General features: G+C 37.7%; 2 protein-coding genes across 3 annotated transcripts; both read left to right on the forward strand.

Moving 5' to 3' along the window:
• The first annotated feature begins 577 nt into the window (after window positions 1-577).
• Window positions 578-6,886, forward strand: LOC116261791 (ubiquitin-conjugating enzyme E2 32-like). Its single transcript, XM_031640647.2, has 5 exons — window positions 578-940; window positions 3,226-3,357; window positions 3,458-3,542; window positions 5,723-5,886; window positions 6,001-6,886. The coding sequence occupies exons 1-5, from the start codon at window positions 833-835 to the stop codon at window positions 6,478-6,480; spliced, it is 969 nt and encodes a 322-aa protein (XP_031496507.1). The 5' UTR covers window positions 578-832; the 3' UTR covers window positions 6,481-6,886.
• Window positions 6,887-14,992: 8,106 nt separating this feature from the next.
• On the forward strand, window positions 14,993-17,265 carry LOC116261711 (probable WRKY transcription factor 35). 2 transcript variants are annotated; one of them, XM_031640522.2, is made up of 3 exons: window positions 15,000-15,369; window positions 15,795-15,932; window positions 16,417-17,265. In XM_031640522.2, the coding sequence occupies exons 1-3, from the start codon at window positions 15,263-15,265 to the stop codon at window positions 16,937-16,939; spliced, it is 768 nt and encodes a 255-aa protein (XP_031496382.1). In that variant the 5' UTR covers window positions 15,000-15,262; the 3' UTR covers window positions 16,940-17,265. The 2 variants fall into 2 exon arrangements, with proteins under 2 accessions (XP_031496383.1, XP_031496382.1); XM_031640523.2 differs by lacking the exon at window positions 15,795-15,932 and having other exon boundaries at window positions 14,993-15,369.
• Window positions 17,266-18,055: the final 790 nt, after the last annotated feature.

The following is an 18,055-nucleotide window of genomic DNA, read 5'->3' on the forward strand; positions in this document are numbered from 1 at the left end:
CAGTAAAGTAAATTTTATAAACATTGTGAGTGATGGACTCAAAGTGGAAGCAGTTGTATCTCTTTAATAAACCACTCACTCTATTGGAACTACAACTAACATATTGTAACCAATGTTAACACTGTAAAACACACCAATAAGAATATGAGTGGCCAACTTGTTTATATCCCTTTAGCCACAATAAGAGGTCCCCGGAAGCAATATAGAAATGCATTCATGAAAAGGGTGAGAAGTTGTCGCAAAGTACAAAAAACGAGAGAGAGATGAGAGAGGAAAATAAGTTATGCGATTGAATAGTCTTTTTTTTTTCAGTTTGACATATTTTTCTTTTAGAGACATGAAGCCTACTAAAAGAGACATGACCCCCTTTGACCAGCCAAAGTAAGGTTGAAAGAAAACTCAGGGGCCCTTTTCAATTATCATAAAAAAGTGGGTTCCAAAATGAAAATCACCCAGAAAAGCGTGGTTACCTGTCGGGATTAATTTTCAACTCGGATCTTTTACCCGAAACCCGGTCTTTCGGATCCCATTGTTCATTTTTGTCGTTGAACTGAATCCGTTCTACTAAACAATTTTGGTATTTTGTACGTGATTTGGTGGAAACTGAGGGCCAGAGGAGCTCTCATGCTGGAGTCTCTCCCGTTCATGGACGACTGGCTTCATCGTTCTTCCTCGCATTGTCGTTTTCCCGATCTTTGGAGTTCCTCATTTTCCCGATTCCCTTTCCCTCATTTTGTTCTAGCCAGCTCGTCGCCAATTGCGATTTTCCGGATAATTATCAAGATTTTGTCGGATTTGGGGCTGTTGGCATTCTCAGGAAGGACGAAGAGAAATGGCGGAGAAGTACAATCTGAAGAACCCTGCGGTGAAGAGGATTCTTCAAGAAGTGAAGGAAATGGAATCGAATCCATCCGAGGACTATATGGCTCTTCCCTTAGAGGTACGAAAAAAAGAAGCGAAACCCTAGATTTTGCCTCCTTATTTTTCGCAATTTGATCTCTATGGTTTCGAGAATCAGTTGTTTCGCTTCCTTTTTTATTTTGCTTTGTTTGGGCCTTTTCCCCTAACCATAGAATCTAATATTTGAGAGATATGGGTTTGAGGAACGTCGAAATCCGCTTGCTTTTGCGTTTCTTTCTTGCGTTTGTGTGCCTTTCCTGCGAGATATTGTCTTTGATCATCAAGAGTTCTTGAAGCGGTTTTTGTGTCGTAATGCTTCTTATATTCCAACTATGAAAAAATAGTTGGAGTCCCAGCTTATACTTATGTACGAATATACGCATAAGTAGGATAATTGGGATGTTGCACGATGTGCCCAGAACGCCATATCCTAACTTATGCTTTTCGTGGGTAAATTTTAGTAGACTACCACCTTTTCTCAATATTTAGTTAATGCTTCAATGATTTTCTCATTTAATGTATTTTTCTCCATTAAATTGAGTACATGCTGCATTAATTAAGTGGAACACTAACTTTGGTTGAACGTTTTCTATGTCCTTTTGGCAACCGTTTGTATTTGTTCTCTAGTTTATCGCGACAATTGATCAACCTTTTTATTATGTGATTTGGTGTTCGAATTGCTCCATTGTAAGTGCAGTAAACCGACACAAGTATCATAATAAGGGGTTAAGCTTGTTTTGGGAATGGTCTACTCTTGAGGTCTACTTGTGCAGCAGAAATCGACCACCCATGATAGTGGCTAATATGTGATGCTAAGGCGTGAAGAAGCATGATCTCCGTTAAGTTTTGGAAAATTGGATTAGCATAAAGCTTAGTTTCTGCTTAAGATCTCCCACGCCCTTATGTGGCCATTTTTATTTTCAGTAGGGGAATTGCTAGTAGCGTGCGGTTGAAGAGTTGTGCAGGGAAATGCAAAAGTGGGGAACAGAATTTCACGTGTTACATTTCCATGAGTCTTCAGTTGTTTATCTGGTGAACACCAGGTTGGACGTAGGCACTATCCAACAAACGAATCTAAATGGAACTTGTTGCCGGCTATGTTGTCAAGGTGCCCAAGCGCTATCTAGGTGCCAGGCAGCACCTAGCGCTTGGGCGGGCCTAGGAGAGCCTAGGCAAAAAATGCAACCAATTTTTTTTTCTATTTTATTAGTTATGTTAATATGTCAAGTTATTTTAATTAACTATTACTAATATTTGAAATGTGGGGAGAATCAACTTAAATAATAAAAAATTAGTTGTTGACTTCATTGAATATGCAAAATCAATAGAAGAAGTTTAATGTTACTCATTAAATGTAATCTAATACAATAAACGAAAAAAAACTAAATCTAATCTCTAGAAGAAGGATGGCAAGAAAGCTTTAATCCATTGTACTTAAAGAAAGACATAATACAATAAAAAAGATTAACAGTGCATAATAGTATATATATAAGTATGCAACAGTATAAGTACATAGCCATACTAACGTATACATATAACAGGTATCACAGTACTACATATTATATAACAGGCTAATAATATATACATATAATAGGTTGATGCAATACTATATAACAGGTATAACAGACTGTACATAACAGTATTTACATATAACACATATTACAATACATATAGGAGGAATAACAAATTGTATTACAATACAATTTAACTCAACCATACAAATATGTATACATATAACAGGTATGAGGTATCAATATCACAATACTATATAACAGACTAAGCGACTAACAATATATACATATAATAGTATACATATAATAGTATACATATAATGGCATAATCAACATAACAATGCATAAAATACGTAATCAATACAAAATAAAGTACATAACAATATATACTCAATTAAGAAACTTTAATTGAAAGGGAAGGTAACTTTTCTCTTTCCCGTGGACTAGGCGTGTTGGTGCCTAGGCACCAACACATATCTCATCACGTAGGTGGTGGACTTAGGCAATGGGTGTGGACTGACACTTAGTCCACGCCTTCTAGTCTTAATGATTTTCACCAAAGCGCAAAAGCATTTGTCTTTTATGCATAGATGCACACACTCTTCATGTGGTGGTTTAAAAATGGAATAGACCAAAAATAAAATAACCAAGTGGTTCTTTGTCGTAGTCTGGTCAATGAGCTGGTTGCTGTGGCTTGGTTTAGAAAGATGTGACAATCAGCTTAGTTATTTATGTGGTTAATGTTGCAATGCTTTGTTCCTGGTTCTGTGCTTTTGCAGAACATCAGCTTATATTTTTGCTTCTTCTTTTTCAGGAGAACATATTTGAATGGCAGTTTGCAATTAGGGGACCTCGTGATAGTGAATTTGAAGGAGGAATCTATCATGGGAGAATCCAATTACCAGCTGATTATCCTTTTCAGCCACCTTCATTTATGATGTTAACTGTAATGATCTACTGCTCATGAGCAGTTTAAAATCTTTATTCTTATGCATGGATATTAGTATTTGATGTAGCTCATGTTCATTCTTTTGCTTGCTTGACAGCCAAATGGTCGTTTTGAAACACAAACAAAAATTTGCCTTAGCATATCAAACCATCATCCCGAACATTGGCAGCCATCTTGGGGAGGTATGCAATGTTTTAGAGTTTTTTTTTTTTTGTTAGGATTTTTTTTTTTTAATTATTTTACATAAGTAGAGTAGGCACCTTGTAATTTAGGCAAAGCTATTTATTGGAGTGTTTTGCATATCATCATTTGGAACCACATCTACCAGGTCCTGGGAACTATGGTGTCTTCTGGCTGGTTTTGAGAAATTTATGTAAACAGGCACATATTTTTGCATCTGTATGACAAACTATAATGTGAGTTCTGAGCTTTAACAAGTTAATACATTATCATTGCTTCTAGTTTGTTTTACCATTTTTTTTAGGTATTCTCGTGTCCATGGCTCAGAAACTAAGAAAATGGTCCCAGTCATGAAAGACATAGGAATATCCATGTAGAACATTCTTTATATTATTGTTTTGTTCCTTTTCTCATGGATCGACACTGTTAGACAGATTATCATTAGCAGAATCGAGAGCACTTCTTTAACCATGACAAATAAGTTTTTAAGTGTACTGTGATAGATGCATGTGTTTGATGAATGTGAGCGTGCACACACTTGACTAAGATTTCACTTGTACCTCATATGCATCGGATGTAATATCTTGTTTTCTTTTTATTAATTATTTTTATTTAAATGCAACCTTTCCAAGCAACAAAGGTCCATATTGTTGTGAGCTTCTTTTTTGCTTGCTATACTGGCATTATGAGGAAAACAGAGAAACTTTGGCACTCAAAAGAATAACATTCTTGTACTAGCTAAATGCTTTAGTATCACATGTCAATGACGACTAATCACTGAAATGGCAGTACCACAGGTAGCTAACTATTAGCCCAATTACAAAAGTTTTGAACTATGCTTCTTTTTGATCCATCTCTCTTCATCCACTTGTTATGGTGCAGCTTCCTCTGAACCCATCTAGACGCGAAAAGAATTTGGCTGCATGGATTTACAAGTTGTGCCTAATCTTTGCAAGCTTTGTGACAGCCAAAATTATCCTTGTAGCTTGATTGCTATTTAGCATAGTGATTTGTTATTTATGGAGGTCAACAGTATGGTTATCTTGAGTCATAACACGTTTATGTCCTGTCAATCTTAACATTTCCACCTATCAAAAATGAAGCAACATTCATGATGAGATATATTTTGATGTAACTAGCTATGGAGATTCCTGTCAATCTCAACATGCCAACAATACATATTAGGGCTTCAAAGGACTAGAAGGCCCATATAAAGGGATGACTGGATCTAAGTGTACATTAGGTCCAACCTAGAACTTTATGGTTTTAAAATAATGCATTTTAACACAGATTACCATAATACTCCTCTGATCCTGTCTTGTAAAGAATGATTTCCAAACTATTGAAAATGAGTATGGTACTTGACAACATCACAAGAATCAACAGCCAAGACTCATAGTGATTCCATGATCCATGGTTATCAATGACACCCTCGTGGAAGTTTAAAAGTATGCAGTATGCACAGCTATCATTTCTGTATGTTGAAAATGATTTGTGATATGGCAAACTTAATATCGGTTGAGATGACATTCATGTGGACGTTTTTCTTTTTTCTTTTTTTTATTTGTTTCTGTCGTGGTTTTCTCCTGGCTACGTGAAACTTGGTTAATAGCAGAAGCCTGAATAGTTGTCTTTTTTGGTTGGATTCAGCAATCTATGTAATCACGTTTATTTCTTTGTGCAATTATATGTGGCCATTCGTTATTGCTGTATTTACCTTATAGACCTGATTGCATAGTATAGTTAGCAAGAAATCTGAATGTTCCTGGAGTTGCTAAGCCTCTGAAACGTAGATGGTCCATACTCTGAAGTCTGAACAACTTCCGTTAACTTTCTTTTGGAGTAATTATTATCAGCTGCTTCCTATTTTTCTTTGTTGTCACATGCATCATGAGGTTATTAAGGAAAACACACTCTTAGATTTAGTGCATGAATCCATGCCAATAAAATACAATGTTGCCATTTTTATTTAGTGCATCTTTTATAGACCTCTCGTTGTTTGCTTTTTGAAAGGTTGTGTGCTTTTGATCATTTTATATTTACACTAGGCTCCCACATTTTCTTTCACGTTTATTTGTACTCATGTAACCAGGAAATATCTGAATGTACTTGTAGGATTGTCAAGTAGGGCCAGGATTTGTTATGGTTGGGAACTGACACAATTCTTTCTTTTCTTATACAGTACGTACTGCTTTGGTTGCTTTGATTGCGTTTATGCCCACCAAGGCCGAGGGAGCTTTGGGATCACTGGAATACCCAAAGGACGAAAGGCATGCCCTTGCTATCAAGTCACGTGAGGCTCCACCAAAGTTTGGAAATTCAGATCGACAAAAGCTCATAGATGAGGTTGGATGATGATAAAAGACTCTGTTCTCTACCTTAATTACTAAGTTCTCTACCTCAATCTGTTTCCCGCGAAATATCTGTTTGGCATTTTTTTTTTAATTTTTGCCACTGCAGATTCATGAATATATGCTGAGCAAGGTGCCCCCTCAACCACCTATCTGCCCTAAGCCTGAGACCACTGATGAACAGATTGATGTTACTGAAGAAGAAGTGACAACACATGCTGAACAAGCTGTTGTGATGGCTCCAGCAGCAGAAGAACCAAATGCTGATGCACCTGGAATTGTGGACGGACATAGGATGGTTGAAGGCGTAAGAGAGGTGATGGTTGAAGACATAAGAGAGGTACGCATGGATGCAAATGCGGGGCCTCTGCATGTGAGCCTCACTGCAGGTCTGAGGGTATATAGAAGAGTTCCAGCATCTGCAGAGGTCAGTGAGCCACAACACAGACCTCAGCCAAGAGCTCAGAACCTCGTAGATGATCGATGGTTAACCTGGCTAGCTATTGGTTTATTAATCGTCATAATGGCCTTGGTGCTTAAGAAGTACATGAGATCTGTTGGCTTGGCTAACGACGGAGATGAACTGTAGACAGCTTGCAATCTTTGACACTGCACGTTATCTTCCCACAAAAGTTTCATAATTATCTATTTGCACATATCTTCGTAAATACCGTTCGGCCACCTTCAGGGAGCAGGCATTTCTTTGCTCTCGTCCATTTGAAGAAAAGCATGTTACACGGGTATATAGAGGCTCTTTATCGTCAACTGTAATAGAACTTCGGAAAGTTCCAGAGTGTTTGACACAAAGGGTGCTAGGGAGGAGAGGCAGAAACCCTCTTTTCCTTCTATTTGGAGCTCTTCTAGTTTTAAAGTGTCGTTATCTATCGTGGATCTGGCTTGGGCGGCATGAGATCTGGGTCTGGGTTGATTCCCATCTTTGTCAAAATTTCTTTTCACCGTGTAATATGATTGGGCTTGAGCCTGCTTCGTCCGGATATACGCACATGATCAGATCTATTTGTTCCAATTTCCAATCCTACATTGTGTAGCTTGGCCTATTCGGTTCAATTCCATTGAAAGGTGTCGATTTTCACTTTTCTCAAAAGAAAAATTACTGCTGATTAGCATATCCCGAGCCAATTGCTGGCGGTCACTGCCGCTGAATGTTCGTTTTAGGTTCTCTTAGACGGCCAGAGTCTAGTCACAAGGAAGTCTTTTTTGAAAAGACTGATAAAGACGTTAAAAACAACAAAAATGAAAAAGAAAATATGCTTTTTTCTTCCTTTTCTTTAGAAGAAAAACTATTTTTATCATCATTTTTATGTTATTGTTGTTCTAATGTTTAAAATTTCAGGTAAACTATTTATTTATTTTTCATTGCCATTAAAATATTTTTTAATCATTTTATCAAGTTTGTTTTTCTTTTCTTGTTAGTGTTTCATTTATTTTACTTTTTCTTTATTATTAGAACTTTTTATTTTCTAAAAAAATTGTTGAAGTTTTTGGAAATTTTGAGTTCTACCAAAAAAATCCCCGAGAAAAACCTTGTTGTCTCTGCTTGAATGTGTTTGAGAGATCCGTATTCGAAATTTTTTTCCTAAAAAATTCTTAAGTATATACACCAACTCTTCCTGTTTTTGGATGTTAAAAAATGAACCTTATTTATTTAATCATTGTCTGGCTGGCTTCAATAAAATTTGAAAAAATGTGTGCTTCTTAGTGTTTCATACAACATAAAAGACTTATCCTTGGGCACCGAGTGGGTATTCGATGGATACTTGGCCCAAGTTTGGGCCTGAAAAATATGTCAGTTGGCCTGACTAGGCTTTGGTTCTTCCTGATAAATCATTTTTAATATTATTTTTATTAATATATATAATTATATTTTTTAGTATGATTAATTATAATTATCTATTATTTTATATTAAAAATATTTTTTTCGTATTTAATCAGGCAGGTCCCTAACTTGGGTTTCGGGGTGTCAGACCGAGCCTAAACCTTAATTACTAGCTATGGCTTGGCTCGAGCCTTACTCCTTATTGGGTTGGGCCTGCCCGATGCTCAGGCCTAGTGCAACTAAGGAAGGGCCGACAGGTGGTCAGTCTTTTCTTGAGCTCTCATGATGGTAACGTTGTGTACTACAAAAGTTCGAATTAAAACATAATGAAAGTATCTCCTTGAGGTACCAAAAGTGAGCCTAAAAAGTAAGTCCAAAAGAAGGGAATTCAAACTGTGGATAAAATGAAGTTCATATTCGCTTAAATACAACACATAAAAGAGTTACGTAATAAATAAACATATGCGTTGGCCATAATCGGTGGTAAAAAAAAAAAACTCTGGGTTTTGGACTCTCAATAGTACTGCTTTACATTGACAAGGTGCCTTGTTGGGTTGATCAACTGCAGGTCTGACATTGCTTTTGACCACACAATCTTGGAAGGAAGGAGGCTTGTCGAAGACATGACTCACAAGCGATTGTGCTTAGGATGCTCTGTCAAGAGGGCCAAGGTGGTCGCCCTCCATCGGAATCATGTCCATTAGTTAATGCAGTCGCTGAGTCAAAGGACCACGGGCTCGAGCCTTCTTTATGGTGCAGCAGTTCTAATGGCGAACCTAGATGGACATCTCCAATTATACGGTATTAATATCTGAGGCCAAGCTGCAGTCAGCATATTCCAGTCAGGACCATAACTGTTCTTCCGCCGTGATTATGGCCGGCAAGCTCTGCCCAGTCAACTGGCTGATCAACTGTTATACTTGGGACCGAGTCAATGGTACTGCCCAATCAGGATCAGATGACCCTAGTCAAGCGAGTTATTGCAATTTTTTCTTTTCTTTGTTAATTGCACATTGTGTGTCCTTCAATAATTATATGAACCAAAGAATGAAGCCGATGAGGGGTTGTCCCGCTTTTTCCAAATTGATAGCTTCATTTGATTGGGATGATCTTATTACAAGAGACGAGATGAAGGGAAGAGGATGGAGATCCTTCCAAGTCTTTCTCCTTTCCTCTCTTTCTTTATAATTCATAGTTTGTTTTGGAATCTAAATGGAGAGCAGGATACCTGTCAACAGTGGGTAGTCACATGGTGACTGGTGTGGGCAGTTGCCCACATCAATCTCTTAAAAGTTCTTTATTTTTAAATGGAAATCTTAAATATTTATCATTATATATATATATATATTTTAAACAAGTGTCACTCCAGTCGATTTTTCTGGCTCTGCCACTGCCTGTCAACTAACCTTGATGCAGCCTAGACAAATAGTACCCACAGGAATAGAACTGACGACAGCCTTTCACTTCTTTGTCAGTCCGACCAGCGACACTACGTCCATAAAAACAAGAGGGATAAAAAAGAAAGCATCAAGTTTCTTGATGGTCTGCTTCCATGCTCTGGGTCCACTTGGTTTAGCGTAGCAAAGAAAATGGAATCTGGTTGCAACTGAATCTGGAATTTCTACAAAGATCAACCAGATTTAGGCCAAAAAAATCAAATCTTATGCCGGTCAGATCTGGGTTTGGATATTGAACCTGGATCCAATCACATATGATTCCATTAGATCAAGCCTGGTAAGGCCTGGATTTGAAGTGGAACCTCATGGTAAACGCGTTGGTGTAACGGCACAACTTGTGGCTGTCAATGGTTCAATTCATCTTTTGATGTGTGATGTTATAGCTAGAGATTTGTGGCTGAGGGGTGCTAATGCAAGAAATCTTAGATCTAAAGACACTATCATGTAATAATTAAATGGTATGAAGAAACTAATATATGCGTTGTTGAGAGGTGCTAATATAAGAAATCTTAGATCTAAAGGCACTATCATGTAATAAATAAATGGTCTGAAGAAACTAATATATGAATAAAATAAATTATGTGGTCCATGCGGGCAACTGCCCACACAAACCTGCACCTAGTTCCAAGGCCTCACAAGCCACCAGGTGCCCCTTACAAGAGCATTCTAGTCAAATTAAAAGAGTTTTTTTTTTTTTCATTTTTTCCTTATAAGGGGTTGTTTCAACTTTTTATATCTAGAAGTATTTTGGTGTTATTATGGCATCCAAGCGCCAAGGTAAGTGATTGGACTGACTATTTATTCAATATGTCATGTTTCAAAGGGTTCAGGTCTAGGTTTCTCTGACATTAGTTAAAGAAAAAGGGTAATAACTTGCTCTTGCACTTGTTTGAGTGAGCAGGATGAGTATTTCATTCAACTGCCTATCTAAGAGCTAAATCAACCACACTTCCTCGCTTCCCTCCAAAATACTAGGCTTACTTTTACTTTTGGTGTCTCGACATGATGTCTCTGCTATATTTCTACTTGCATATCGATGCACCCCCTCCCCGTCTTTTGCAACTCTTGCATGTGTAAAAGCACACGTGCGAGAGTTGAATTATTGGTATCGAAATTATGGGATAGGCTTTTGTCATTTTTTGATAATGTCAAGTGGGATCTCCTAGTGGATAAGTAGCACATGTGGCGAGCTATACAAAAGAAAACAAAGAAGATTGCCAGTGAAATGGTCCCCTCCATGCATACAACAAGTCAAGAAGAGCTGATCCATTCATTGGTGTGGTTTGCAAAGGCTCCCCAGCTTCTCAACCCCTTCACATTTTTCTCATTTCCCCTCCTGTCTAGTCCTTTTAGTTGCAGGAGACCCACCTGTGAGGGAACTGCTGAGAATGGATTTACAGCAGCTTCAAGTGTTGTTAACTCTACTTCTAACAAGATAGCTCCAGCCTTGAAGCCGGAAAGCGACTGTTGACAGGTCTACCATACCAGTTCTCTGCTCGCTAGCCGCTTCTCGAGCTTTTGATGCATCTTCTCATCAAGGGCGGAGCCAAGGGCGGGCCGGCAGGGGCCATGGCTCCTCTCAGACTTTCGGAGCGAAGAAAAAAGATAATTCTATCGCTTTAGACACAACTGAGCTTGCACTAATTATATAGAGATGCAATTCCATGCATGCATGTCATTAAATCCAACAGTACAAACAACAAAAAGTTTTTGAAACATAAGGATCAAGTGGAATATATCAGAACTTATATGATGCCATAATTGACAGACATAACAAAGAGACCAGCCATAAAAAAACTGAAAGCTGTTCTCCGAACAATTAATTAAAACAGGTAGTATGTATAAGAAATCCAAGATGTGAATATGGAGAATTTTAACAGTGATTGTATATCAAGAGAAAAAGACCAGTCTCTTATCTCTATCACCGAGTGCGGAACCGCAATTTTCCCGGCGATCACATTGTGGTTTGCTGGCTCAATTGTGAATAAGTCGGCATTTCTGTCGTGGAGCGAGAGACTGGAGTGTGCATCGATCTTTTGGAACAAATTAACCAGTAAAAAATCAGGTGGCTGATCAAGATCAGCCACCTTTTCACATTAAACAAAATAAAGAAAAAAAAAAGGAGAATTGTGTAGTAAAGTTTCTTTGACAAACGATCAAAATAATAAGAATAATATGATTGATTACTAAGGTTAATTGCTATTAGTACGAGTCAGTATTTGGGCCCAAGCATAATGAGCCCGTTCCTTAAAGACTGATCTTAGCAAACTGTGTAAAGTACATGGCACAGACAAAACGCTTCATTAGCAGTATTTAATATCACGGAAAAATTTTTACCTTGGACAGATTCCCCAGAATTGGCTGTCATCGATCCGTTAATGTTTTACTGGGGATGAGAATTGGTTGTCCCAAAAAAAAAAAAAAAATCTGGCTCGCCTCTGGATTTTTTACTGGTAAGAGCGGGTAAAAAGTTCATGCATGTGATTAGACAAATTAATCAGATCTATTTACATCCCTATCAATCCATGTCTCCAATGGTGTGCACTATATCATAAGTAGCTACCTTAAATGAGAGAGAGAATGATGTGGATTCCATTTCCTGTTGATCAAGATTTGGTGCATCGATCAATCCATCTACCATCTTAAATAAGAAATATGAAGGATAGCGAAAGTTGGAACAAGCAGAAACTAAAATCTGGATGCTCAACCAGTCCCTTCACTCCCAACCTCTTAACTTCTATATTTTCCAGAGAAAACGACTCTCTCTCTCTCTCTCTTTTTCTCTCCTAATCCATCATCATCATCATTTTATATATATATATATATATATATATATATATATATATATATAATGATGATGATGATGATGGATAGTAATGGAGATCAAGACACTTGACCTACTGGTTCATTGTAAGAAAGAATTATTTGACATTGGAAAGCGTTGGGTGTAATGGAGTTTGGTATTGTCTCTTCATGGATTGTTGTTCGACCAATTCAAATCAAATTAATGGCAGGTCAATTTGATTAATCGGTGGATAAGCAGTGCACCAATCACGCACTATTTGTTTTTATATGTGCAAACAAGTAGGTGTCAAATCCTTTGGTGCTAGATCCAATATAATATATAATTTAGGCCTTTGATTTAGTTCAAACAAATAATTTAGGCGTTCGATTTAGTTTCAGAAGAACAGTTGAGGGAAAAATAAGGGAAAAAAGAAAGTAGGACATTTTAATCATTTAATATAAATTCACAAGTTTTTCTCTTTCTTTTTCTTTCAACAACTAATGCTGTAAAAATTAAAGGCTTGGATTATTCATGATAGATCTAGCACCTCTCACACCTACCATCTCTTTTCTTGATTTATCTTTTTGTTTTTTTATGTGTACGTGTGTGTCAGTGTCACTGAGTGAGTGTATATGTGTAGTAAGATAGTCTAGTTACTAGACCTTTATATACATGGTACTTGGCCAGACTTTCGCTAGGGTTGGCCCGAGAAATAGATATCGGGAAATAGATATCGGGTCAGCCTGATAAGTTTTTTAAATATTATATTATATATATTATTATAATTAATTATATTTATGTATTATTTTATATTAAAAAATAATTTTTTATTAGATTTTGAGTGTCGGGCTGAGCTCGAGCAGCAATCACGAACTTGGCTTGGCTTGAGCCCAACTCCTTATCAGGTCAGGCCGGCCTCATGTAGACTACCTTTATATACCAAATTTGATGGAAATTATCTACGTTTTTTATTTCAATAAGTTAAGGTGCTAAAAATTAAGTTACAAAATATAGAAACCAAACTGTTTTTTTAAGAATTTGAAGTATCCCTCAACTCAGACAAAGAATTTTATTTAAGAAAACACCTTTATTCCATTCTTTTTTATTTCTTTCATCCTACTTTTAAAGTTATGAGACTCTCAAAAAATGTGTTGGCTTCTATGTTTGCAAGTTAATATTCAACATCTAATCTTCTCTAATATCAATAACCGAGAAGATTCCCTTCAAAATCTGCTATACGAAGATCTAGTCGCTATATATATTTATACATATAATTTATGGATTTCTTCATTTGTATTTTGACCAAAAAAAAAAAAAAAACCTCTCACCTCTTACAACACACCAAATGCGCGTTTTTTCGCACCCATTTGATGCATTTATTAAATTAGATGGCCGTGATTGGATAGAGCTCAAAATGGTTATACAAACTCATTTATTTTTAGAATACCGCTTCAAAGGCATCACATAAAATTGGAATGATACTTTCATTTTTTTCACATGCGTCTTGGTTTCACCTCAAAAAAAAAATTAAAAAAATTACATTAAAATTTAAAAAATTTTATTTGTGTCAAACTTTAGAAACTTTAATTCAGCTCATGTCAAAATTTAGAAACTTTAATTTGGCCCCTCATAAAAATTTCTTTGCGCCACCCTTGATTTCAATGCAGGTTTCAACTTAGGGATCGAAGCTCTGGACCACGAGAGCCAAAAAAAAAATGGAGGCATTTAGGTTAGTGTAGGCTGCAATACTCTTATTGTTCATCTAACAAAACTAAATGATTTGCGTCTGAATTATTTAGTTTGCCAACTTCTAATCATCTTCTGAGGATTTTTTTTGTCCGTCCTTTGCAAGCGATAGTGATTTGGCTATTCAAGGACAAGGAGTGTACCAGCCGAGGAGACAAAGATCTGCCCCTCATAAATCGTTAGCTACTAGTAAACTCTCTTTTTTCTCTCTTCCTTTTTCTCTCTCTCTCTCTACTTGGTAACAAAATAATAAGAAGAAGAGAGAGAAAGGAAAACTTGTCTTTAACTAAGGAAAAAGAGATTTGATCACTAGACATTTATATAGTATTGAAGGCCCACAACACAGTTGGTTATTAGCTTTTTTTCTTTGTGTATCATGCGGCAGGCCGTACAATATATGCATGAATCATATGGCAATTCACCGGCTCTCAAGGCCTTTGCTCTTCACCAAGCAGCCGGAGACACGCTAAACGAGTGCATAAATTAATAATTTAGTGAACAGCTCATATTCTATATATACATGTCTATGATATATGATTGGTGAACGCATGACGATGCTTAAACGGCAGGTTATGCCACCCAATGAGCTTCCGTGACAATTAATCTTATCACCAACATCTATACCAACACCATTAATTAAAAAAGAAAAAAAACTGAGAGCAAAGTCCTAGAATGAGCCGATATAATGCCGAGAAAAACAGGATATTTTGCAGAATCTTGATCTGTGACACTCTTATATATATATATATATATATAAGAGAGAGAGAAAGAATCATGCTTGCTCAATGTGTATCTAGTACTCCCTTGGCATGTCACGCAAGCACTTGTTACATTCAGCATCTAGGTTCGTTCTTGCGCTTGTCCCACGTACATATGTAAATTGTTCATATTACTACAACTTTATGATTTTTTTTTTCAACATTTTTTATCACGTTATCAAAATGTATTCCATTCTTTTCATACATATAAATGATATGTAAGTTTCTAGTATGCAGAATTTATATTATATATTTCCCCAAAAAATCAATATTCTATCGTTTTGATTATTTCGTATGTCACATATTCTATCAAGAGAAAACAGAAAAGGATTTAGAGCGTAGTTTTCTTCCCCACTGATTAATAATTATGGAAAAAAAACATTAAATAAAATAAAGAAACCGAGATAGGCATGCAAGAAAGGAGACGATTAGCGGAGATATTTGGTAAGCTGCCGTGTAGTTTCTGATGTTCTTCATTTATTGCTTCCAACCACACTGGTTTTTCCCACCTTTTATTAATGAGGGGGTAGGGAAAAGCAGGAAAGCAACTTGCCTTTGTCTGCTTTCGCTCTCTCCCTTCTCTTAATCAAAAGGCTTTCTTTTTCTTTTCTCTTCCATGCTCATTTCTCCGTGCTGATACTCTGAACCGTCTTTCTCTTTCTCTTCTCCTTTCATGGTCACCAAGGGGATGCAGGAGAGCCACTAGCATAAAGAGAAAGGTTGGCATTCATGTGGGCAGCTGCTTGAAGAAGCCAAGAAGAAACAAAAAATCGCACTGAGAGTAGGCTATGGAAGTCGGTCCTCCTCCTCCTGATCTTCTTCCATCTTCTTTTACTCAGAGCGACTTGAATGCGTCATTACAGGCGAAAACAGACAATCCTCTATCAAAGAGAAGGTGGGTCTTTAGGGATGACAAACTTTCTTCCTCCTCCCTTTTGTTTTTCTGCATCTAGTGTCGTTTCTTTCATTTGTTTAAACTCCCATCTTCCCGGACTTGAAAGATGAATGCTTACTATGTCCTATTTTAGTTTTTTGTTGCGGAATCTTTGTGGTTTCATCAAACTCTTGATCTTCTTCAAAGTTGAAGGCTTTTAAACGAACCCACTTAGCCAAGGGATCTGATCAGCTCTTCTCTGCTCATTTTAGCAGAAAAGGATCTATAAAATTCTGGAGGAGCTTTAAAGGGCTTTCCTCCTCCTGCATTTGGTGTGGGAATAGCTTTGAACACCACTGTCTGGAGTCGGGAAGATAATCGTCGTCGGTTATCGAGATCTCACTCTTTCTTCCTCTTTTCTCCCTTTCTTTCTCCTTTGTTGTCAGAAAGGCTGTCCCCAAGACTGTTGTGACCGTACGGGTTGAATCGCCGGCTGGGAAGCAAAAGGGTGAAGGCCCTCCGTCTGACTCGTGGTCTTGGAGGAAATATGGACAGAAGCCTATCAAAGGATCACCTTATCCGAGGTACTTAATTCATATTTTCGAGCTTTTCTTTTTCCTTCTTTTTTTCCCTCTCTCCTGGTCTCAAGGGTACTTTGAGTAGGCTTCAGATCATCCCAAAGTCTAAGGATAAACTCTACGTACAAGTTTCATGGCCTTCTGTCCTGTGTGTGATCGAGTAACAGAAACTTCCTTAAGTGCTGTTCTTTCATGGGATATGATTGTTTCACTGTCGAAACCTTGCAATTGTTCAAAATTCTCTGTTGTCCACCATTATTTGCCTCCTTTCATTTTCCCTGCTCTCCCCAAGCTTGATACCAACAAACCAAATAGTTGGAATTTTTCATGCTTGTTGACGCGTTTCTTTTCATCACTAATCGGGGTCAGTTAGGGGATCAAACATATTCAAGCTACCCAACTTTCTGATTTCCTTGAAAAACTTCACCAAGCTAGTACCTTCTTAAACAACTGGTTTTTTGTTTTCATTCTTCCTTTTGTGCTGTTTCAGGGGATATTACAGATGCAGCACATCAAAGGGCTGTTCAGCAAAGAAGCAAGTCGAGAGGTGCAGGACAGATGCCTCAGTGCTCATAATCACCTACACCTCATCTCACAACCACCCAGGCCCTGAGCAACCCAAACCCCAAGCAAAACCATTAACTGAGCCCACCTCCCCTACTCCAACCTGCACCCAAGCCCCAAAAGAGGATGAATCCAGCTCCACTGAGCCACCACCATCAACAGAAATCGGTCCCCATCTGCAAGCACCTAAACAGGAGCAGCAAAAAGAAGAAGACATGCAACAATTTACAGAAGAGGCTGATAACACTGGCCCGCCTCTAGTCCCCCTTGATGAGCCTCTTTCCTCGTCAAATCAGCAGATCTTGAACTTCTCAACAACAACCAAGACTGAAGAGAATGATTTCTTTGATGAACTCGAGGAGCTACCGATATTCTCTTCATTTAGAGGGATCATGAGGAACAGTTTCTCTGATGAGAGGATCCTTGTTCTTCCTTCTTACAGCAATTGAAATTAAGGTTGGGAGGGCACATGGATCTTCTGACTGCGTATGTATATAAATGTTTTCCTTTTTTTCCCTTCTCTGGCAAACTAGTGTGCCCTTGTGATTGAGGGAAGAGTGGTCGGTGACTTTCGAGAGACATTCGCCATTTCTGGTTATTCCTTTTTGTATTTAATGGGATCTAAAGAGAAGGCATTGGAGAAGGCAAGGCTGTTTCAGGAAAATCATGTAGAAAGATGCGCTTTCTTACCGAATCTATGGCTACCATCTACAAAAGGGAAAAATAGTTGGAAAACTATTTCAAGAGAATGAATAACGACTTCGTTGAGGACTCAGTTATATGTTTTCCGCACCTGTCCGGTCGACAGTACAACCATTCGAGCAGAAAGCAGAGTGATTTTTGGTTCCTTTCCCGAAGTTGTCGCCGTGAACCTGCAACTCGAAAATTTCTCCACAGGACCTTTTTATAGAAAATGGCATTTTGTCTTTCTGTTCATACCAAAATTTTATCTACTACAAAAGAATCATACCACAGCCCAATGCGGCCGTATTGAATACCTTCTCAAGTTAAAGCTCATCAAAGATAAACAGTAGAAGAAAAATATGGGACCCCCATATGAGATAGGCAACCAAGTGAACACTGTATAGTTCCCCAAAAGAACCCAAATTGAAGATGACGATCGAGCATCTTGCAACTTGCTCAAGCTGTTAAATTGGGTAGTACAGTACTTGTCTGCCCTTATTTATTAACTGCTACTGAGAGAGAGAGAGAGAGATCTAGAGAAAGGAAGAGACATCGCTCTGTTTGTGCATTAACTGTAGCGAATAAAGATACCACGACGCGGATGGCGACATTCATCAATGATATATTAATGGATCTGCCCCACAAGGTAAACTAAAGTTATGGCTTTGTTATCAGTTTGGCTGCACTACAGTATTGTTCTTTTTCTGAGGAACTGCAGAATCTTCTTTACGCTCGATAAAGGTGGCTGCCTTTCCATCCGGGGGTCCACCTTTTAGTTTATAATAATTTCCCGCTTTCTCTGAATGTTCCCTTTTTTTTATCCTACTTGAAGCATATCCATACCTGAAGTGGAGTAAAAACACAATTGACCTTTAAATTCA

Source organism: Nymphaea colorata, chromosome 10 (genome assembly GCF_008831285.2).
Source record: "Nymphaea colorata isolate Beijing-Zhang1983 chromosome 10, ASM883128v2, whole genome shotgun sequence".
NCBI lineage: Eukaryota > Viridiplantae > Streptophyta > Magnoliopsida > Nymphaeales > Nymphaeaceae > Nymphaea > Nymphaea colorata.